At 44.6% G+C, this 23,035-nt stretch overlaps 1 protein-coding gene across 3 annotated transcripts; it reads left to right on the forward strand.

Moving 5' to 3' along the window:
- The first annotated feature begins 1,161 nt into the window (after window positions 1-1,161).
- Window positions 1,162-10,652, forward strand: Wdr13 (WD repeat domain 13). Of its 3 annotated transcripts, none has more exons than XM_021628109.2 (10): window positions 1,162-1,363; window positions 1,661-1,740; window positions 2,442-2,682; window positions 3,501-3,610; window positions 3,731-3,861; window positions 4,401-4,708; window positions 5,444-5,624; window positions 5,716-5,857; window positions 7,823-7,941; window positions 8,311-10,652. In XM_021628109.2, exons 2-10 carry the CDS (start codon window positions 1,700-1,702, stop codon window positions 8,493-8,495), a joined length of 1,458 nt encoding a protein of 485 aa, XP_021483784.1. In that variant the 5' UTR covers window positions 1,162-1,363; window positions 1,661-1,699; the 3' UTR covers window positions 8,496-10,652. The 3 variants fall into 3 exon arrangements, with proteins under 3 accessions (XP_021483784.1, XP_021483785.1, XP_021483786.1); XM_021628110.2 differs by having other exon boundaries at window positions 1,163-1,363; window positions 2,164-2,682; XM_021628111.2 differs by having other exon boundaries at window positions 1,163-1,363; window positions 2,278-2,682.
- Window positions 10,653-23,035: the final 12,383 nt, after the last annotated feature.

The raw sequence follows: 23,035 nt of genomic DNA on the forward strand, positions 1-23,035 counted from the left end.
CAAGACTGTCTCTGGGCAAGGTGTGTGCGACAGAGGAGAGGAGCGAGAGAGAAGGGTGTGTCCTCTTACAAGGTGACCCAGCGTATGCACAGACAGGTGGCCTCACAGATGCCTGATGTCTGGTTTGTCAGGTCCTTTGGAGGCTGGCTGTAGAGATGCCTGCTTAAGGATCCCAACACAGATTCTAGTTTAAGGTGAATAACAGATCATTGGGATAGTTTCCTTGGGTCAAAACCCCAAAACTTGTTTTTCCTAATTGCATCATATAAAAACATTTGCTGGGCATGGTTGCACACAGCTTTACTCCCAGCACTTGGGAAGCAGAGGTAAGTGGATCTCTGAGTTCAAGGGCAGCCTGGTCTACAGAGTGAGTTCCAGGACAGTTACGGCTACACAGAAAAACCCTGTGTTGTAAAACCAAAAATGGGCTGAAGAGACTGCTCAGTGTTAAGAACACTGGATGTTCTACCAGAGATCCTAAGTTCAATTCCCAGCAACCACATGGTGGCTCAAAACCATTTGTAATGGAATCTTATTTCCATTTCTGGTGTGCTTGAAAACAGAGCACTCATACACATAAAATAAATAACACTGAAAAAGAAAAAGAAAACAAACAAAAAAGCCGAGCATGATGGCGCATGCCTTTAACCCCAGCACTAGGGAGGCAGAGACAGGTGTGTGTTCAAGGCCAGTCTATTCTACAAAGAGAGTCCAGTACAGAAAATCAAAAAAACAAAGACAAAAAATAAAAAAAAAAACAACAACAAAACACAAATTTCCTAGGGGCAACTCTCCAAGACCAGTTACTCCCAGTGAACACACACATGGATTCTTCTCATCACATAGTGTTTAAGAGATTCCTCACTGCTCTAAGAACTAGAAAATGTTCTAGGAGTCAGTCTCTGCATATATTTTATTTGCCTCGCCAAATTTGTGCTGCTCAGCACCAGCCCAAACCACTTCCACAAGTCATGTTTCTGATTTTTACCTAGTGGTTGCCATATCCACCCTTGTCCCTCTCACCCCAGTACATTATCCCCGTATATACAAAAGGTGTCAAGGGGGAAATGAATAGAACCCAAGGGGTGGAGCCTCAGTCCTTGTAAGGGAAACTACAGTCCTTTAATGCGCCTGCGAAGCTCCCACGTCCTGGAAAAAGTTCCTATCGATTTGCTCTGTGCTCCGCAGCTTTTTCTGGTTGCGGGCAGCCATCTTGCCTGGAGCTTGAGACAGGGAGAAGAGAGACAAGGAACGGGTGACACTGGGCTCAGGGCTGCCCCGGGGGCCTCGAGAGCTAGGGGCAGCCTCGGAGGTGGTCCTGGGTGCTGGGCTATGCTCTAGGACCAGAAAAGGGAAGGCGGAGGTCAGAAGGCTTGATGGGTGGGAAATGTCAAACAAGACTTGCTAGGTGGGGGGAGGGTTGTTGCTAAGGCAACTGGAGAGGGCGGAGTCATGTCTGAATTGTTGCTGCGAGTCAGCCGAGTGCTGCCCAGGAAAGGAAGGGCTAGGGTGATGACCAGGCTAACGCCCCACTGGGATTTCGCGACATCACCTGTGTGGAGGGACTTTGTGTGTCTTTGATAACTGTCACCTGCTGGAAGGGGCGGAACTAGATTTCCTCTGTCGGGCACACTGAACATTCCAAGCCCTTGCCCTGCAGGCTCCCGCAGGCAGACGCACCATAGAAGGAAGCCAGGGAATGGCCGCGGTGTGGCAACAAGTCTTAGCAGTGGACGCGAGGTGAGGCGTGGGGTTGGAGCCCATGGGAGCGGAACTTACTGTGGTGCACGAGCAATGGTGATATGCGAGGCTGGGCGGACTTAGCTGGTGCCGCCGCGTGAGCATGCGCAGTAGCTTGGTGTATGATCTTCCTGCCATGAAGTGGCAGGTGGGGGTGGGGAAGGGGGCGGAGGGGAAGGTTCCAAAGAGCATGCTGGGAAAAATGCGGTTTGAAATGGACAAGCGCAAAGAGACTGTCTTTGGGTGGGCAGTGGAAGTCAGGCTGGTGACTTCCTACCTAGACCCTCACTGCCTATCCTTTTCCCCAACTTATCTTGATATCACTACCCTACTGTTATTACCCAATTGCTACCCCATACTAACCTCTACCGTTACCTGACCCTAACCTCCTTTGCTGTACATTACCAATCTGTACAATACCAGTCTGTCATCATGCTAGACTGGTATTCTAGTTGTCCCCAGATTGACCCCACAGAGCTGCATACTGACTATGCTGTCCCCAGACTGATCTTTTCATCATACCCATTATTACTGCAGAATGACCCCCATCACAGTACCAAGAGAAAATCTCCTATGCCACTGCTGATCAGTCTTACCATCCCAATCACTGCCAAACACCTCATTGCTCTACCCTATTCTTCGAGCTGATTTATTCCCTCTGTCCTGTGCCTGCTGCCTGCCCTGCCTTCTGGAACCTACAGGTACAACGCCTACCGTACACCAACATTTCCACAGTTTCGGACCCAGTATATCCGCCGACGCAGCCAGCTGCTGCGGGAGAATGCCAAGGCTGGGCACCCCCCAGCACTGCGTCGGCAGTACTTGAGGCTACGGAGCCAGCTGTTGGGCCAGCGCTACGGGCCACTCTCTGAGCCGGGCAGTGCTCGTGCCTATAGCAACAGCATTGTCCGCAGCAGCCGCACTACCCTTGACCGAATGGAGGTGAGCTCTTGGCTACACCACCTGCCATGTATCTCCCCTGCCTCAATAGTCACCACGACCTTTTGTCAAACCCCAGTAATGGAGAAAGTACCGTTCCAGGATCAGTAGAGGTCTAAAAGGTAATATAGCATCTAAGTCGATAACCCTGATAAACAGACAGTGAATTAGGGGGAAAAAAGGTAGAGCAAATCAGATTAATGAGTTGAGCATTACCATAGTATAGTAAGGAATCCTAAGACAGTACCATAAAATGGACTTAGGAGACAAAAAGGAACAAGAGTTTGGTGCAGGGATGTAGTTCAGTGGTTAGAGTGCTTGCCTCCTGTGTATGAGGCTGATGGTTCTATTCCTAGCACAACAAAAAAGAATGATAAGTCACTACTCCAAACTCAAGGAGAAGGAAACAGTGAAACCTGACTGAAGTGAGAGGCTGATTTGAATGGGATTTTGGTGGAAAAGTGGTCATTCCTTGTGAGGAAAACATGTATGTACTAAGGATGTATTGAGCCGGGCAAGGTCAGAAACAGGGGCACTAGTGAAGAAACTACTGAAACAATGCAAGCAAGCAGTGATGGTGGTGGCTGGTGCTATGGAAGGTGAGAAGGGACCAGGTCTGGTCATATTTTGAAGACTCCAGACTTCGTGGTTTTCACAGACTAATCTCTTTTCTTTTGAGACAGGATCTCACCATGTAGCCCAGGCTGGCCTCAAATTCACTATGTAGCCAAGGCCTTGAGCTCAAGTGATCTTCCTGACTCAGTTTCCCAAATGGCTGGAATTGGAGGCATGTACCATCATTAATCCTCTCTTGTTTGCAGGACTTTGAAGATGATCCTCGATCCCTGGGGGCCCGAGGACACCGACGTTCTGTTAGCCGAGGCTCCTACCAGCTGCAGGCACAAATGAATCGTGCAGTCTATGAAGACAGGTACATACTAGAGACAGGTAGGGGTGGGGGTTCACAAGGAGGAGAGGGGCCCTGGGATATGGCAAGGCCTGAAACTCCTCACTTACCTCCTATCACCCCCTACTTCCTATTGGGGCTCAGGCCTCCTGGCAGTGTGGTACCCACATCAGTGGCAGAGGCAAGTCGGGCCATGGCTGGTGACACATCGCTGAGTGAGAACTATGCCTTTGCAGGCATGTACCATGTTTTTGACCAACATGTGGATGAGGCAGGTGAGCTAACGGGTAGTGGGATCTATCACCAAATACTTGTTCAGACAACTCTCCAAAGCATCCTTTTCCAGAATGCAAGACCCCTGGCACCCCACCTCAGAAGGAGATTACCATTCATAAAACCTTTATCAAATGTAAAAGCCCTCTGCAAAGTTTTTGGTGCTTTGGTACTGTAAAGAGCCATAGAAATTCAAGAGAGTCCTTTAGGGCAGGCTGCCTGAGTTCTTGAGTCATTTGGAAGAGTTCAAAGCCTTTGCTGAGGATAACTCCCTTTCAGAGTGTGTAGTGAATGGTTTTTCAAATCAAACTGAGAGCTTAATTATTGTAAAGTACTCATTAAGACAGGACATGCTCTTTTGCATTGCAGAAAACTTTTTCAGTCCTCAAAGTGCCTGCTAAGATTTACAAAGCATTTTGACAGTAGGTCTTCTGAGGTTACAACTCTCTTTGTCAGCCAAGGAAAGCCCTTTGTTGAGGCTACCATTCCTTGTGCTCAGTGGATGTGTTGACTCCCATAAACGGTTCCTTGGCATTTGCAGTCCCAAGGGTGCGCTTCGCCAATGACGACCGGCACCGCCTGGCCTGCTGTTCACTGGATGGCAGCATCTCCCTGTGCCAGCTGGTGCCTGCCCCACCCACTGTGCTCCATGTGCTACGGGGCCACACACGTGGTGTGTCCGACTTTGCCTGGTCCCTCTCCAATGACATCCTCGTGTCTACTTCTCTCGATGCCACCATGCGCATCTGGGCCTCCGAGGATGGCCGCTGCATCCGTGAGATCCCTGACCCTGATGGCGCTGAACTGCTCTGCTGCACCTTCCAGCCAGTCAACAACAACCTCACTGTGGTCAGGCTCCAGGACACCTGCTCAGCAAGGGGGAGGGGCGATGCTGGGTCTGGAGGGCTGTCTTGGGGCACCAGAATATAACATTTAATACCCCAAGTCCTATCACACTAGTCCTGTGGTCAGACTAAAAGGGAAAGAGACCAATAAAAACAGTTCATGGACTGGGATGGCCTTGGCTGGGTTGGGGTTGGGAAGTTGTGGTGCTGGGATACCTCTGGGATACATCAATCACAGTCTTACAGTTTTCTGTCTACAGGGGTTGCTGCTAGGGAGCAGGATGATGAGGCTGAAAGCTCGTCTAGTCTATCAATGGCAGCCCCACTGTGGTCAGACTCCAGGACAGACTGGTCAGAGGGCAGAGGAAGGACATGGAAAGTCTGGCATGGCCTGGGGGTAGGGAGTTGAAATATAGGGGAACAACAGGCCATGAGTGAGCTAGTTCTTGGGGCTCTGTCTCATTTCAATGGTAGCAGCTCATGGGCTTCAGAAGGGGGTAGGCCAGGGTATAAGGGAAAGACAGAAGGGTGTTACAAGATGATGTTTTTCAGACTCTGAGATGGGGCCTGCTTTAGTCTCATTAGCACAATTGGTCTAGCGTGGGCATATTGAAAGGCTAGCTAGGGAGTAGGAATTATGCCTGGGTCACCTTTTGGTGTACCTGCCACAGTCCCACTGTGTTAAACTCAGAGAAGGACTAGATGAGTCGGAATGATGGTGTATGTATTCCACCCACAGGTAGGGAATGCCAAGCACAATGTGCATGTCATGAACATCTCTACAGGCAAGAAAGTAAAGGGTGGTTCCAGCAAGCTGACAGGCCGCGTCCTCGGCCTGTCCTTTGACGCCCCTGGCCGGCTGCTCTGGGCAGGTGATGATCGCGGAAGTGTCTTCTCCTTTCTCTTTGACATGGCCACAGGTAGGCAGGCCATAGACCTATGTTTTGGTACCCTTGTTTTTATTGTCTCAAGACTCAACACTTGTCCTCACCTTTGCCTCCACTGATTCAGGAAAGCTGACCAAAGCCAAGCGACTAGTAGTACATGAGGGCAGCCCTGTAACCAGTATCTCCGCCAGGTCCTGGGTTAGCCGTGAAGCACGGGACCCCTCGCTCCTCATCAATGCCTGCCTCAACAAACTGCTGCTCTACAGGTGGGTTCTTCCTCAATTAGGGCCATCTGGGCAGAGAGATCCCGTCCCTTCCATCAGAGTGAAGCAAGAACCTGTTTGCATTACATTAAGTTCACCAAGGACAGAGGTCTGACCTCATAAAATGATGAGGATAGGGTTGAAGATGTAGCTTAGTGGCACAGTTATGGAATAGATAGCTCTGGGTTCCATCCTCAGAAATACAGAAACACACACACACACACACACACACACACACACACACACTACATAGTATGGCAATACATGGCTTACAAAGTACACACTGTGCAATGTGGTGATATTGATAACAACATAAAAAGGAAAAGCAGAAATGAAAGCCTGATTGAACATTGCTATGGCCAGGCCCTGTTCAGAGCACTTTGTATGTATCACCTTATTTAACCCTCACAACAACCTAGGAAATAGATACTGTTATTGTCTCCATTTTAGAGTTAAGCAGACTAAGACAAAAATAGATAAAGGGCTGAGAAGGTAGCTCAGTGGTAGAGCACTTGCCTAGCATGTATGAGGCTTTGGGATCCATTCCCAATATTATAATTAAAGAAAAAAATACCAGCACTTATTTCCCATTCTTTGTTTTGAATTTTTTCATGTGTGTGTGTGTGTGTGTGTGTGTGTGTGTGTGTGCATTCACATATCATGGAACATATATGGAGGTCAGAGATCAACTTGTGGCAGTCTATTCTGTCCTTTCATGCATGTTTCAGGAATCAAACTCAAGTTGCCAGGCCTGGCAACATGTGTCTTTACTCACTTGAGTTAGTTCTCCAGTTCCCTGTCTTTGTTTTTCTTTGTTTCATGCTGGGAGTTGAACCCAGAACCTTGTATATAATAATAACACACTCTACCACTTAGATAAACCCACAGCTAGATTGTTTTGTTCTTTTGATTTGGGGACAGAATTCATTCTCCCCTTTCATTTCTGTCATGTTACAATCCTCTAGCCAGCATGTACAACATAATGACCAAAATGACTTCAAAAAGTTATGTTTGTTCAAGCTGGACTTAATAAGCTCTTGACCTCAATTATGGCATGTGGGAGGCAGAGAAGCAGGTTGATCTCTATGAATTCAAGGCTAGCCTGATCTATATAGAAAGTTCCAGGCCAGCAAGAACTTCCCAGCAAAACCCTGTCTGAAAACACACCAAACTAACCTAGAGAGATGGCTCAGCAGCAGTTTAGAGCACTTGTTGCTCTTTGAGAGGACTTACAGTCAGTTCCCAGCATCCACATGGCAGCTCACAACTGTCTGTAATTACAGTTCTACGGGCTCCAACACCCTCTTTTGGCCTCCTCCAGTACTATACACATGGTGTACAGACATACATGCAGGCAAAACACATAAAATAAAAATAAATTGAAAAAAAATGTTAGCATGCATTGGCTGGACCCAGGCCCTGTATACATAGCAAATGTGCAGCTTGGCTGTCATGTGGGTCCCCTAACAATGGGAGTAGAGGCTGTCTCTGACTCTGTTTGCCTGCCTTTGGAGCCCTTTCCCCTAGCTGGGTTGCCTTGTCTGGCCTCAGTGGAAGATGATGCCCTTAGTTCTACTGTGACTTGAAGTGTCAGGGTGGGTTGATACCCCTTTCTGAGGAAAAGAGGAAAGGGAATGGTTAGAGAGGGATATGAGGGTAGGGCTGGGAGGAGTCTGAAAGCAGGCTGTAAACTGATTAAATAAATAAAGTAATGGAGAAGAGAAAAATTTAAAAAGAAAGATGATATACACCTATGATGCCAGTACTCTAAGAACTGACACAGGAGGATCACTTGAATGCATGCATTGAGACTCAGCTTGTACAACATAGTAAAACTCTGTCTAAAATTAGAATTTCATAAGCATTGTAAATATCTCAGCTACATGAGTTAGAACAAGACTGGTCCACCAATGGTCATCTCCTGAGGATAAGGTTGAATACTGACCTTTTCTTTTGCCTTCTCCTCAGAGTGGTGGATAATGAAGGGACGCTGCAGCTGAAGAGAAGCTTCCCTATTGAACAGAGCTCACACCCTGTGCGCAGTATCTTCTGTCCCCTCATGTCATTCCGCCAGGGGGCGTGTGTGGGTGAGTGCATAGGAGCAGGGTGACTGGGGAACTGGGAAAAGGCAAACACCAGTACTGCTGCCAGCCTGCCTCAGATATTACGACACCCTGATGCCATGACTTTCTGGGCATTAGGGTCTCTTGTGCCTTAACAGCCTAATGCCTAAATGCTTTAAACATGGGGCCATAAACAGCTTGGGAACTTCTCAGCTGAGCTCCAGATCCCTCTTTGCCCTAAAATTTCAAAGGAGGTAGATGAACTCCCATCTAGGGATGGTTCCTTTTAAACTACCCCCAAGATATCTGAGGCTCTCACACCTCACATACCCTCAAGGACTTTATGCTGGGGTATCATAGTAACCTCCTTGACTCTCTCTTTCATCCGGACAGTGACAGGCAGTGAGGATATGTGTGTTCACTTCTTTGATGTGGAGCGGGCGGCCAAGGCTGCTGTCAACAAGCTGCAGGGCCACAGCGCACCTGTGCTGGATGTCAGCTTCAACTGCGATGAGAGTCTGTTGGCGTCTAGCGATGCCAGTGGCATGGTCATCGTCTGGAGACGAGAGCAAAAGTAGGGCTCTGCCAGCCCTGCATTGCCCTCCTCCCTCACTCCAGTCTTGTGTTGTAAATAAAATGTCTGTGGTCGTGTTGAGGGGCAACTCCCAGGTCTCCCACCAGGAGTCACTAGGGAGCACTGCAGTGTGTTCATCCATTCAACAAGCACTTCCTGAGTGTCTGCTGTCATGTATCACGTAGTCATGCAGCCAGTAGACAGGAACGAAAGCACCAGCTGTGTTGTCAGGAACTGTTCTGGGAAGCAGGGGACAGCTGTGGTCTCATCTGGCAGAAATTTCTGCCCTTGTGGCCTCCCATCCCAGTGGAGGCAAGTACCTGGTACATAAATGTACAGTCATTCCTTGCTGTTCCATTTGCTTTATAATTGTTCAACATCATGACCTTTTGACCTTCCGGTGGCACAGAACCACTACGACTCTTATATCCCCAGTCTTGTTTTCCTACTTTAAATGTAATGTTCAGTGAATTACATGTGCTAGTCAACACTTGGTTATAAAATAGACTTTGCATTAGGTAAGTTTGCCTCTCTGTAGAATAATGTCAGTGTTGTAGGCACATTTAAGGTGGGTGAGGGTCAGGTAGGGTGTCCGCTATGTTAGGTACACTAATGCATTTTCAACATAGGATAGTCAAGACGGGTTTGTTGGGGTATAATCCTGTTTGATGAAGAAGCATCTGTAGATAATAGAATACATAAAGATGAGTGGTGTGAAGAAAAAAAAAAGGGAGGAAAGATGAGGTTGTAGGAACAGGAGGGTGCAGTAGCTTCTTGGGGCGATGTCATCAGGAAAAATGTTCCTGACAGGATGGGTGAAATGAAGGAAGTCATAGTGTGGGGATAGAAGCACATCCTTGACAGGAAGAAAGGTTAATGCAGAGGCACTGTGCCCACAGTGTGTCAGAACATGACTGGACTGTGTGGGAGAAAGACGATAGACAGGTCTTTCAGGCTTCTTGGGCCATAGCAAGGAGCTTGGCTTTTCTTGAGTGAGGGAGGTGGGATGGGATCAGTCAACGGTAAAGAAATGTAGGTTGGGGAATGTTAAGTTCAACCCTAGAGTTTCATGAGATTAGGTTGTAAAACTCCCCGCTGTGGCAGCTTCTGTCTGGATGGACCCCACACTTGTCTGTGCATTGAGATGTATCCCACAACCAGAGAGCAAAAGAGCTGAGTTCTTGGAGCATTCAGGCAGCCATGGACTCTTGGGCTGAGCTACATGCAGCTCCTGCTGTGGGACGGAGGAAATAGGAAATCTCTAAGCTTACCTCTGTCTCCACCCATGTAAATACAGAGCCCTAGTTTCAGTCCTGGGTCAACTCAGAGACCAAATGCTAATGTTCATTATTGGGTATTAGCAAGGAAATAAATTTCTAAATAACTCTCTGGTTAGAACCATGAAGAAGTTTCAAGGTTTGAAGAATCACCAGGGGCTGTTACGGATAACCTCCTATATGCTGCTACATTTGCTCTCATTGGAACTTTGGGAGCTCAGGGTCATCAACCTGGTGAGCCATGGGGCTAACAGCAGCACTTTGAGAAAAGAAGATAACTACTCCCTGTTTGTTTAACCTGTTAACAGTGTGGTTGCTTGCAGCCAAAAGCATTTCCGACTCTATCAGCCAGATCTTAGGCAAGTGGTTATAAGATGGGGATATTATCAAGCTGGACTGGTCATGTAGTTAAAATCATACATGTGTGCCAACATTCCTAATCCCGCTTGAGGGACACTGATTTTCTGTGAGGACTGGAATTTAATACAGCTGAAAGACACAGCTGAGGGGACCAGATACCAATTAAGTTTAAGAGACCCTCACAAGGATAGCAGTTCAGACCTGTGTGTTAACTCTTTTCTGTACCAGATAGATACATGGTTTCAATCAAGGTCTGTAGGTAGCAAGATAATTTGGGCAAATACCAGTTTTCTCTAACTTCCTTCTTTTCTTCACATTTTCCACTTTCTTTTTGAGTCCAGTTTGGGGATGATTGATGATGAATATTGTTTGCATGATTTGGGGGGGTTCCTTCTTGTGAAATTTTTTTGAGGTGACAGTTGACATTCGACTTTAAATTCATCTTGGTGATACTTTTGACTCACAACCTAAAGGAAAATAACTACTGAGTAAACAAAGAATAAAAAATAATGTTATTGGTGAAACTTGGGCCGCTCTTAATTTGTCTGTCATCCCTGTGCCTCTGGTTTGACATCAGAATTATGTTCATTACTCAATCATCTGTGCTACTTTACTTTTCCCTCAACTCCAGACTTGGTCCACACCCTTTGTCTCACTGAATCACACACCAGTCCCTGAGCATTTCTTCCTCTTTCCTTCACCAATGTCTGTCTAGGGTGGCCTCAAACTCATAGAAATTTAACCTGCCTCTGCTTCCAAAGTGCTATGATTAAAAGCATGTACCACCACACCTGGCTCATAAAATAGTTTTTAAGTAGAAGTCTTTTGAAATTTTTGTTTAGTTTTGTTTTTTTTTGTTTATTTGTTTTTGTTTATTTTCAAGACAGGGTTTTGCTGTGTAGCCTTGGCTGTCCTGAACTTGATTTACAGAGCAGGCTGGCCTCAGATTCACAGAGATCCTCCTGCCTATGCCTCCCTGAATGCTGGAATTACAGGTGTGTGTCAGCATACCCGGCTGATTTTTAAATTTTTATGTACATGGGTGCCTGGTGCCTATAAAGAATCAGAACCCCTGGAACTGAACTCACAGATGGTTGTAAGCCACCATGTGGGTTCTGGACTTCAAACCTATGTCCTTCACCAGAGCAAGAAGTGCTCTTAACTGCTGAGCCTGTAAGTAGAGGTTTTGTTAACTATACCATTACTGGTCCTCTGACCTAGTCTTGAACTGAGGCTTTTATTAAATAATCTACTTTTATGTGGGCATCTCTGCAAACACCAGGATTGGCAGGGTGATGATACTTGTGAGGCAAGAAGGAAATCTAGGGTTGGAGAGATGGCTTAGCAGTTAAAAGTACTGACTGTTGTTCTTCCAGAGGACCCAGGTTCAATTTCTGATACCACATGGCAAATCACAACTCTCTATAACTCCAATTGCAGGGCGTCAAACATCCTCCCACAGACATGCATGCAGGCAAACCACCAATGCATGTAAAATAAGTAATTTTTGAAAAATTACAACAAAACTCACTATCTGGTGTTGGTTCAAATGTCTGTAGTCTGACACTGGGCAATTTATTGAAAGAATATTTAAGAACAGCACAATTTGTAAAGAAAAAATAAGTTTATTGGTATAACATGGTCCCTTGTGCACAAAGAGGCATAATTACATTGAAACTCTTTCCAAAGTACATGTCACTTCTTCTATGAAGATGGGTTCTAGAAATAGGCTACAAGTGTTATCTTTGGGGCCTAGGGAAGGATCTGGTGTGGTCTCAGTCATACAGATAGCATAGAGGTCATCTGTGCTATTAGTTACCTCCAGTCCTGATTGGAGGAGCTTGGTGGGACCCCTGGCCATACAGCTAGAACAAAGGTCATCTAGATTATTGAGAGTATTTCCACTCATGGTTGGGGGAGTTTAGAAGAGCTCCTGGCCATACAGATCATATTTGTAGCTCGTCTAGACTATTAACCATCTCTGCTCCTGCTTGTGGGAGCTTGGTATGTCCTGGCCCTACAGATAACAAAAGAATCACCTAGGCTATTAGACACCTCCATTCCCAGCCTTCAGGGCAGAAAACACATTACATATATATATATATATATATATATGCATATATATATACATACATATACATATATATATTTTTTTTCCTTAAAAAAAGATAACCCAGCTGGGCATGGTGGTGCATACCTGTAATCGCAGCACTCCAGGAAGCAGAGGGAAGTGGATCACTGTGAGTTCGACGCCATCCTGGTCTACAAAGTGAGTCCAGGACAGCCAAGGCTACACAGAAACCCTGTCTTGAAAAACAAACAAAAAAATAATCAGGGCTGGAGAGATGGCTCGGAGGTTAAGAGCACTGTCTGTTCTTCCAAAGGTCCTGAGTTCAGTTCCTAGCAACCACGTGGTGGCTCATAACTATCTATAGTGAGATCTGGTGCCCTCTTCTGGTGCACAGGTGGAACCGCTGTATTATATAATAAATAAATAAATCTTTTAAAAAATAAAATTAAAAAGACAACCCTGCATATTTAACATTCCTGGTTTCCCTTTGTGCTCCCAAAAGTTTAAAAGCCTCTTCTAGTTTTAGATCAAATTCAGATTTGTTTTTGGTTGTTTTGTTTTGTTTTAGCCCTGATGACCTAGAACTCCTTCTGTTGATGAAGATGTTGTCTAAATCACAAAAGTCCACGTGCCTCTGCATCCTTTAGCATATTCCCCATCCCCATCCACCATTGGTTTTAGAAATGGGTCTCATGTAGGTGAGACTGGCCTCAAATACTATGTCACTGAGGCTAGCCTGGAACTCCTGATCTTCCTAATTTCCCATCCTAAGTGCTAGGGATCACCACCACCTAGGCCTTTTTTGAACTAGGCCTTTTTTGAACTAGATAACTTTCAGGCTTCTCTGAATCTTTGTCATTTTAATTGTTTGATTTTGAACAGAGACCACTTTGCTGGGTGTAGTAGCACATAACTTTAATCCCAGGACTTGGGAGACAGAGACAGGTGGATAGATAGACGGCTATCTGAATTTGAGGACAGCCTTGTCTACACAGTGAATTCTAGGCCAGCCAGAATTATATGGTGAAAACCTGTTACCCCCACTCCCCCCAAAAGGGGTGGTGGTGGAGAGATGGCTCAAAGGTTAAGAACACTGGCTGTTCTTCTGGAAGACCCCAGGTTCAATTCAGCACCTACATGGAAGCTCACAACTGCCTGTAACTCCAATTGCCAGTTACAGGCAACTGCCTCTTCTGACTGCCCTTTCTGGCCTCTATGGGCATAATGCATAGACATGGCACAAAGACACATGCAGACACAACACCCATACACATAAAATAAATAAAATAAGATTAAAAACTAAAACAACCCAGTCTTGACCTGGAAGTCTAGTCTGTTATTGCGTCAACACTCCCAGCCCCTTCTCAAACCAGGGCTCTCATTTAAAAATCATTTCACTGGTCAGTGTTACTTTGGTTCCTAATCCGTTTTTCTTGCTCTCTGTATTGGGACTATAGACTCAATGAGCTGGTCTAGTAAGCTAATACAGTAGTTTAACTATTCTAAAACCCTTCCAACTCCAGGCTTGTATTTAAACCATCTCTGGTTTGGACTTTTAAGTGGATTCTAAGATTACTTTTTTTTTTATCAGTAGTGCCCTGAAAGGTCTATTGTGGGACTTTTGAAGTTATCACTTCTCCTGCTCCTGCTCCTGCTCCTGCTTCTCCTCCTCCTCCTCGTGCTATAGCCCAGGCTGGCCTAGAACTTATTGTGGTCCTTCTACCTTTACGTTCTGAGTGCTGGGATTACAGGTGTAAACTACCATGCCAGGGATGTTGTTATTCTCAATTGATACACCAATTGGCACACCCTGTAGTCTGAATTCAAATTCCAGGCTCTGTTTCCTACTCTCCTGTTGATTAACCTCACTTACACCCAAATATTTATTCAGTTATCTCCACCCCTTCTACTGTGGTCTGACCCCAAGCCATGGTCTTTGCTAACTACTCTTTCATGATTGCCCCTTTACTTTGAATGCAAAGATGTTCCTACTAATACAACATCAACACCTGCATTTCATCTGGTTCTTTAAACACAACAATTATTGCTAACTAATTAAAAATCCAGGCCTTGCTGGACATGGTGATCCATGTATTGAATTCTAGCACTTGGGAAATAGAGGCAAGTAGATCTCTATGAGGTCAAGGCCAACCTGGTCATCTGACCTCAAATTGTAGTCTTTTATTGTATTATCTATCTTTGCCTGGTCAGTTAAGGAACCCAGTGGATTAACTTTTATTAACTGAGTTCTTGTCTGAGTTTGAACCATGTGCTCTGTTCATTTTTCCACTATTGGTCCCCTCGCCCTCACGGGTGCTGTTGCCTTCTACCTAGGCCTCACTATTAAGACCCTCCTGTCTAAACAAATAAAACAAAGAAATCAAGAGCCCTCTGTGCTGGCCTTAAGTAAGGACATGGCCACTCAGTTCACCCTCCTGTTTTTTTTTGTTGTAGTACTTTGACTTGGTTTGATTTTTTTCTTCTTCTTCTTCTTTAAATAGGGTCTCTCTCATACACTCCAGGCTAACCTGGAGCTCACTATGTAGCTAAGGTTGACCTTGAACTTCGTATTCTCTGACTTCTACCTCCCAAGTTCTGGGATTACAGGTGTGTGCCACCACATTCAGCTTATGTGATACTAGGGATGGAAGCAAGCACTTCTTGGACTCAAGGCAAGCATTCTACCAACCAAACCCAGGTCAGCCAGGAGAGACCTTGTCTCAAAAAAAAAAAGTTGCTTCCCTGCAATGCAGTGAATATAAGGAATCAGACTGATGAAGAACAGACTGTATTCCAAGACTGTAAATGCTATGGACAGCTGCAAAGCAAGGCAGTGGAATGGGGATGAGCCTAAGCCAAGAGGAAGCCAGGTAGGTTCTGGTAAAAATAAGCCCTGTAGTCCTACCCAGAAGATGAGCCCACATTCTTCAAAGCCTCCATCTGGAAGATTTGGTGAGATAGTGACCTTTCCTGCATGATATGATTGTCAATATTTGAGAGGAGGTCCAATCTATCATTTGTCGTAACTCAGAGGGCTGTGTCCAGGTGCTTTCTCCAGAGAGAACCCATTGTTTAAGATTGAGATACTCTGGGGACCAGATAACAAGGAACAATCACAAGATAGGAAGCTTGGGAGACAACCTGCCACAACCTTTGGTTTGGGACAGCTGTGAAAGTCAATCATTGTCAGAGGATACCTCTGACTTAGGCCTGAGTCAAAAGTTCAGATGGGAGAGATACCTCTGTTTTTTTTTTTTGTTTTTACGAAACAGGGTTTCTCTGTGTAGCCCTGGCTGTCTTGGACTCGATTTATAGACCAGGCTGGCCTCAAATTCACAGTGATCCACCTGCCTCTACCTCCTAGAGTGCTGGGATTAAAGGCCAGCACCACCACACCTGGCTGAGAGATGGTTCTGTAACCCCAGTTTTCCCACCCCCACCCCAATTCCCGGGACTTCATTGTTTATGAATAAATGCATAGGTGCTAAGGTTTGGCTCATTCCCCAACTAACTCATCACTTATTTCACCCATTTATTCTATTCTATGTGTGCCACATGGCAGATTACCTCTCCTCAGTTTCATGTGTTCATCTTCCTCAGAGTCCAGGGAGAATCTCCCTTGGACTCTATTCCAGAGTTCATCTCTTTCTCCTGGAACTCCCACATCCTATTTCCTGCCTCAGATAATAGTCCATCAGCTTTCTAGTGGCAGGTGATGCTTCCATACAGTACACAAGAGAGTCTCTCTACATGGCTCATGTAGAGTGTATGCTGCTTTTTCAAAGAATCCAAGTTTGGTTCCCAGTACCTACTGCCTATCACCTCTGTTCCCAGGGTCTCTCACACCTCTGGCTTCCAAGACCACAGGTACTCATGTGTGTGAGCATGCACATACACACACCCCTCTTAGAATAATAAAATAAATCTTAATTTTTTTTTTTTTGGATAGCAGGAGGCTTGGCTCAGGCAGTGACAGTTACATTGGTCAGGAGCCCTACTCTCTGTAATTGGGGGCAGACCCCATCACCTTAGGTTAACTGCCAAGGCTGAGAGCCCCAAAGGGTCAGCACTTGCCTCAACTCCTGGAACCATCTACCCACCACACAGTTCAGTTGCTAGTAGGACTGAGAACTCTGAAACTCCAGCAGAGCATTTGCCTTCTTCAGCCTCCTTCCCTCCCTCAAAATCTTTTTTTTTTTTAAAGATTGATTATCTATACAGTATTCTGCCTGCATATGTGCCTACAGGTCAAAAGAGAGCACTAGATCATATCATGAACCACCATGTGGTTACTGGGAATTAAACTCAGGACCTTTGGAAAAACAATCCGTGCTTTTAAACCCCTGAGCCATCTCTCCAGCCCCTCTCTCAAAATCTCAAAGGCTGAGTGAAAATCAAAGGCACTAAGACTGTTTTTGGGTCTCAAGGCTGTGTTTGCTTCCCTCGCAGCACAGTCAGCAGACACCTCCTGGCTAGAGTATTAGCAGCTCAGAGCTGTACAAACTGGGAGGGAGGTCTCTGGACAATGAGAGAGCCTGTCCAGTCCACAGGTTGCAAAGCTAAGTGTGGCCAGTAGAGGCTCCTGCTCCACACGAAAAGGAGCTTCTAAAGAGCTGTCAGACATCTGATACTTGACCAGTATAGTATAGACTTGGTGCCAGCCTAAATGATAGGAAAAGCAAGACACTTCAAATGCACTACCAACTACCCACCAACTCCACTTGCAGACTCCAATATTTTGTTTTGTTTTGTTTCTGCACTTTGAAGAATTATCAAACATGTAGTCTCTGGGAAGATGAAAGAAGGCATGAGCATTGTGAAAGCCATAGGGCACTTTGGGCCCAGAAACTGCAAGACCAGCAAGAAGATCACCACTGTCCACAATGGACAGCTTTAATGGTTTTGGGGTGTGTACATCTCAACCCACCATAGAATTTCTTCCCTAGCTCAGGAGAGCACCTTCACCCCACCTCACAATATCCCATAAACTTTGTGCTCTAACTACAGCTCTTTGGGGTCCATATTTCTATTATTCACTTCCAAGTCTAGCTGAAAAGCCAAGTTAAGCTCATGACTATACATAAAAACTAAGGAAAAACAGGATATAAAACGAGCATAAAAATCAGTAGCTTTTCTATACACCAATAACAGACATGTTTAGAAAGGAATCAGAAAAATTCCCATTGATAATAGTTGCAATAAATAAGGCAGATATCAGCTGGACGTGTTAGCACAGACTTTTAATCCCAGCACTCCAGAGGCAGAGGTAGGCAGATCACCGTGAGCTCGAGGCCAGCGTGGTCTACAAAGGGAGTCCAGGATAGCCTGGTCTACAAAGTGAGTTTCAGGGCAGCCAAGGCTACACAGAGAAACCCTGTCTCAAAAAAAAAAAAAAAAAAAAAAAGAAAGAAAGAAAAGAGAAACCAGACATCACATATTATCTCTCATATGCAGTATGTAGATTTAAATTTTATATATGTATACATATGGCATTTATCCTCCGAGCTCTCTTTCTCATGTGGCTGTTCTGACAGGGTAACATAGATTGTGCTAGAGTGTATGTGGGTTGTGGGTGCATGTGTACATGTATGTTCACCTCTGTGCAAATGCATGTGCAAACCGGAGTTGACATCAGGTGTCTTCTATTACTCTCTGAAAGGAGAAATATTGGCTCAGGCCCCAAGGCAGTTTGGGCATGGTGGTGCATGCCTGTAATCCCAGCACTGTGGAGGTAGAAGCAGGTGGATCTCTGTGAGTTCAAAGCCAGCCTGATCTACAAAGCAAGTCCAGAACAGCCAAGACCACAAAGAGAAACCCTGTCTCAAAGAGAGAGAGAGAGAGAGAGAGAGAGAGAGAGAGAGAGAGAGAGAGAGAATAGAGGTGAGGTAGAAGGGGAAGAGAATAAGGGAGAGGGAGCAGGGATATTTGTCCTGGAGGGGAACAAAGGACTGACTCTGGATAGAGAGGAGACAGACATGGCCCATAGGAAAATGGCAGTTTATAAAGACAAAATGGGAAATCCCAAGTTAGGATGAAGTGTTTAATTTTTTAATATTTTGCTTAATTTTATGTGCATTAGTGTGAAGGCATCAGATTATTTGGAATTGGCATTACAGACAGCTGTGAGCTGCCATGTGGGTGCTGGGAATTGAACCCAAGTCCTTTGGAAGAACAGACAGTGCTCTTAACCACTGAACCATCCTCTCCAGCCTTAGGCATTTAATTTTAATTAGGCATGTTCATTAGATGAACCAAAGGGTGGTTTTGATTGCTGGACTTCAATACTTTGATAGTTGAACCTAGTCAGCCTCAGGGGGAGTTAGTGGCTAAATAAGGGAATAGACTTTGGTGGCTAGCTTTAGGAATATAATCTAATGGTTTTCAGAAAGGCAGAGAGAATGGGAGAAAAGGGCAAGGCCTGCCAGAGCCATGCTTGCCAGGCCCAGGCCTACTAGAGCTCTTCACTCTCTTCATATATTGGAGCAGGATCTCTTACTTGAACTCAGAAATTCACTAATTCCACTACTTTAGCTACCTTGCCCTGAGGAATCCTCCATCTCTGCCTTCTCCTTTTCCATACCACCTATGCAATTCTGGGGTTACAGGTAGTCAACCATACCTGCCCATCATTTACATGGTATCTAGTGGTTCAACTCAGGTTTTTCATACAGATCAAGCAAGTAGTTTACCCACTGAGCCATCACCCCAAACCATAAATTTCTATACATGATGGCTTGGGTTCATGCATGTCAACTTGACACATGCTAGAGTCATTTTGGAAGAGGGAACATCAATTTTAAAAAAGGCTCCCACTAGATTGGCCTGTGTGGCATTTTCCTGATTGGTGATTGACTTGGGATGGCCCAGCTTATGGTGGGTGGTACAACCTCTGTGCTGGTGATCCTCATCCTAGTAGAAAGCAAGACTGAGCAAGCCATGAAAAGCAAGGCAGTAAGCAGCATCCCTTCATAGCCTCTGCTTCAACTCCTGCTTCCAAGTTCCTGTCTTGGTGTCCCTTGGTGATGGACTTAACAGCTATAAGGTGAAATAAAAACTTTCTTTCCTAAATTGATTTTGGCCATAGTATTTTATCACAACAATGGAAACCCTAACAGAGAGATAAAAGAAAGGAGGGAAAAAGAGAAAAAAAGTGTGGTGAAAGCCATAGTTGTCTTTTTTTTTTTTGTTTTTGCTTATTTGTTTTAAGACAAGATCTGACTATGTAGACCAGGGTGGCCTCAAATTCACAACCTTCATGCCTCTCCCCCAATGACTGGGATTATGTTTTGGCACCACCATGCCCAGTCCCTCAGTCTTTATATAATCTAATCTCACAGGTGATCTCTATTCTGGAACAACATAGCCTCAAAGTATTCAAATTGGCTGTAAAGTACAGTGAGACTGAAGAAAGAGGCAGGCGAATCTAGGACAGCACATGGCACAGTTTAGTGGGCCCTTACAGACAGAGATGTCATCCTGGGAAATAGCAAGACCAAAATCAGTATATCTCCACTCTATCAAAAGAATGCGCAAGTATATTGATCGAAACAGTAGTGACTTTGTCCAAGCTGTACTGTACCTGGTCTATCTCAAGTTCATGTAATACATGAACATCTTATACATCCTAATGTTGAGGCTGCCAAGGTCTAGTCTTGAAGCTACATGTAGCACTCTAACAGCTTTGTTTACATATATTATGCTGGAAAAGTCATAGGAGAACCTCCCAGGATTATTCTGGGCCGTCAATGGTGGTCATATCTCCAGACTGCTACAGTCAGGCCAACCTGAATCCTTACATGTTACAACGACTGCCATGTTCTTTTGGTTAGAAGTAAGTTACTCAGTCCAGGCCAAACTTGGGGAGGAGATTATACAAGATCATATATACCAAGAGATAGGTTCACCAGCATCTTAGTCAGTGTTCTATTATTGTGAAGAGACATCGTGACCAAGGAAACTATTTTAAAAGAAAGCATTTAATTGAGGCTTGCTTACAGTTTAAGAGGTTTAGTCCATTATCATGGCAGGAAGCATAGTGGCATGCAGGAGGAAATGCTGCTGAAGAAGTAGCTGAGAGCTTCACGCTGATCCACAAGCAACTGATGAACAAAAACCATACTACAGGATCATGAGTCAATATTGGATTCTGTAATTCACTAATGACAACTTAGAGCAAAGCACAGAAAAGAGATACTCGAATATTTGTTTACTGGCCATTCAATGTGTATGAAGAATCTGTAGTTTTCACATTCCATCTTTGCTGCTCATGTACAGGAATTGTTTCCATATTATTATTTATTATTTTTCATTTTAATATAATATTTAATTCTTTGAGAATGTTATACATATACATGTAATGCATTATGTAAGTCTTTGAGAATTTCATACTCCCAGCATTCCTGCTCAAGTGCAAGAATCATCTCATTATTATTATTATTATTATTATTATTATTATTATTATTTGCCAGAGCCTGCCAGCAGAGTTGAACAGTTCTTGAGTGGGGAGTGAAGACTGAAAGAAAAAAAAAAAGACACTACACATGGGATCTGTTCTGTTTGAGAGGGCTTCTAGTAGAAACTAGACACTTGGTTTATCCCACAGTCCATTTTTTATAGTCAGAGCAAAACACCTTGATACAATAAAGTTCACCGAGAAGTCAAACATATTTACCTAGACCACTTGTTTGTGTGATCCTCACACAAACAAAAGGAAGTGAATTTGGCAAAAACATCCTGACTACTGTTACAAACAAAATAAACTTGGCAACACATTCTATCTATTCCTGTCTCCAGGTGAAGGCCAGGGTGAAAACATGTTTTTCACTGGAACCCCAATAATAAAGCATCCTGACAAACAAGAGGGTCTCCACAATTATTATTTTTTTTGAGACAGGGTTTCTCTGTGCAGCCTCGGCTGTCCTGGATTGGATTTGTAGACTGGGCTAGCCTCAAACTCACAGAGATCCACCTGTCTTTGCCTCCCAAGCGCTGGGATTAAAGGCATGTGCCTCTACCACCATCTGGTGTGGTACACCTTTAGTTCCAGCAATCAGGAGGCAGAAGCAGGCCTACTTCTTGAATTCTAGGCCAGCCTGATCTACAGCAAGTTCCAGGACAACCAGGGCAACAGAGTGAAAACTTGTCTTGAAAATACAAATAAAAACAAACAAAACCCCTGCTATATAGCTAAAGACGTCCTTAAATTTATGATCCTCTTGCTTCAACTTTCTGAGTGTTGAGATTACAGATCTATTGTATAAGTTTGTTGGTTGGTTGTTTTTGACACAGAGCCTTATGGCATCACCCTGACTGGTTTCAAACTTCTATGCTCATGTCATCCTGCTGCTTTAGCTCCCAAGTATCTGGAATTATAGCCATGTGCTGCCCAACATGTTCCACCATGCTCGGATCCCAAGTGCTATATTTCCTGGATAAGTTCATACATCTTTCCACCAACATGTAGCAGTACTGTTGCTTCTTGCAATGTTTGTATTGGAAAAATATAGATCTTCTTGCCTCCGTGGGTCCCTTCCTACCTTTTATTTTTTCAACTTACATCATTACTAAATGCATTATCCACTGCCTGCCTGGAGATAATGGCCACTAATGACTCAGAATTTGTTGTTTTTCAGATAAAGACCACAAAAGCCTGACTCAGAGTACACAGGAAAATATGCCCAGTGCTTCATTTTCTGGCCCATTTGGATTATCTGTGTGAAAATTTCCTGAAGAAATGCATAATAGCACTATGTCCTTTTGTGAACTCTTTGAACAGTATCTCTGCATTCCTAGCTCCATGTCATTTCAGGGAGAATGGGCTCAACAATATCGCTTCATTTCTAGCTCTATATTATTTTAGGGAGACTGTGCATTTTCAAAGAGAGAAGAAAGAAAATGTTCTGAATATTTCCCACGTATTTATTTTCTTTCTTTCTTTCTTTCATTCTTTCTTTTTTTGTTTTTGTTTTTTTAAGACAAGGTTTCTCTGCATAGCCTTCCCTGTTCTGGACTTGCTTTGTAGACCAGGCTGGCCTTGAACTCACAGAGATTCAGCTGCCTCTCCCTCCCTAAGTGCTAGGATTATAGGCGTACATCACTGAACTGGGGTTCTACATATTCTTTGATCCTCAAGAGCACTTGATAGTTCATAAATCTTGATGCACTAGCCCACTCCCAGGTTGCTTAGGCACCTGTGATGTCATCATTGGTCACAGTAGCCAGGGACCCAGCTCTTACTCTTCTCTTACTCTTCTCTCTCTCTCTCTCTCTCTATTGTTTCAGTCTCTCTGTCTGCCCTCATGGTTCACTCAAGCCCTAACTCTCCTCTGCTTCCCTTCCCCCGAATAAACCCTTTCATATAATATCTATTGTGCACATGGAATCATTTTAAAATAAATATCAACACCCATTAAGTAGATAATATAGTGTTATATCTATTTTTATAGATGAAGAACCCTCTTGTACAGAAAATGTTAATAATTTGCCTGAGGCCACACAGTGAATAAGTGAATAAGTGTCACTGTAACCTATTTGACTCCATACCAATCAAATTGTACCTTTGTGTGTTTCACTTGGTTTGTCTGCTTGTTTGTTTTGATGTTGTTTGGTCTTACCATGTAGCGCAGGTTAGCTTCAAACTCAATCTTCCTGTATCAACCTCCCGAGTGCTGAGTTTACAGGCTCTATACTACCTTTAACTGTTTTTTATGACAGGCATGGTGGTGCACATCTTTAATCCCAGCACTTGGGGAGGCAGAGGCAGGTGGATCTCTGTGAGCTTGAGCCCAGCCTGGTCTACAAAGCAAGTTCCAGGACAGCCAGGGCTACACAGAGAGA

This window comes from Meriones unguiculatus, chromosome X (genome assembly GCF_030254825.1).
Source record: "Meriones unguiculatus strain TT.TT164.6M chromosome X, Bangor_MerUng_6.1, whole genome shotgun sequence".
Taxonomy (NCBI): domain Eukaryota; kingdom Metazoa; phylum Chordata; class Mammalia; order Rodentia; family Muridae; genus Meriones; species Meriones unguiculatus.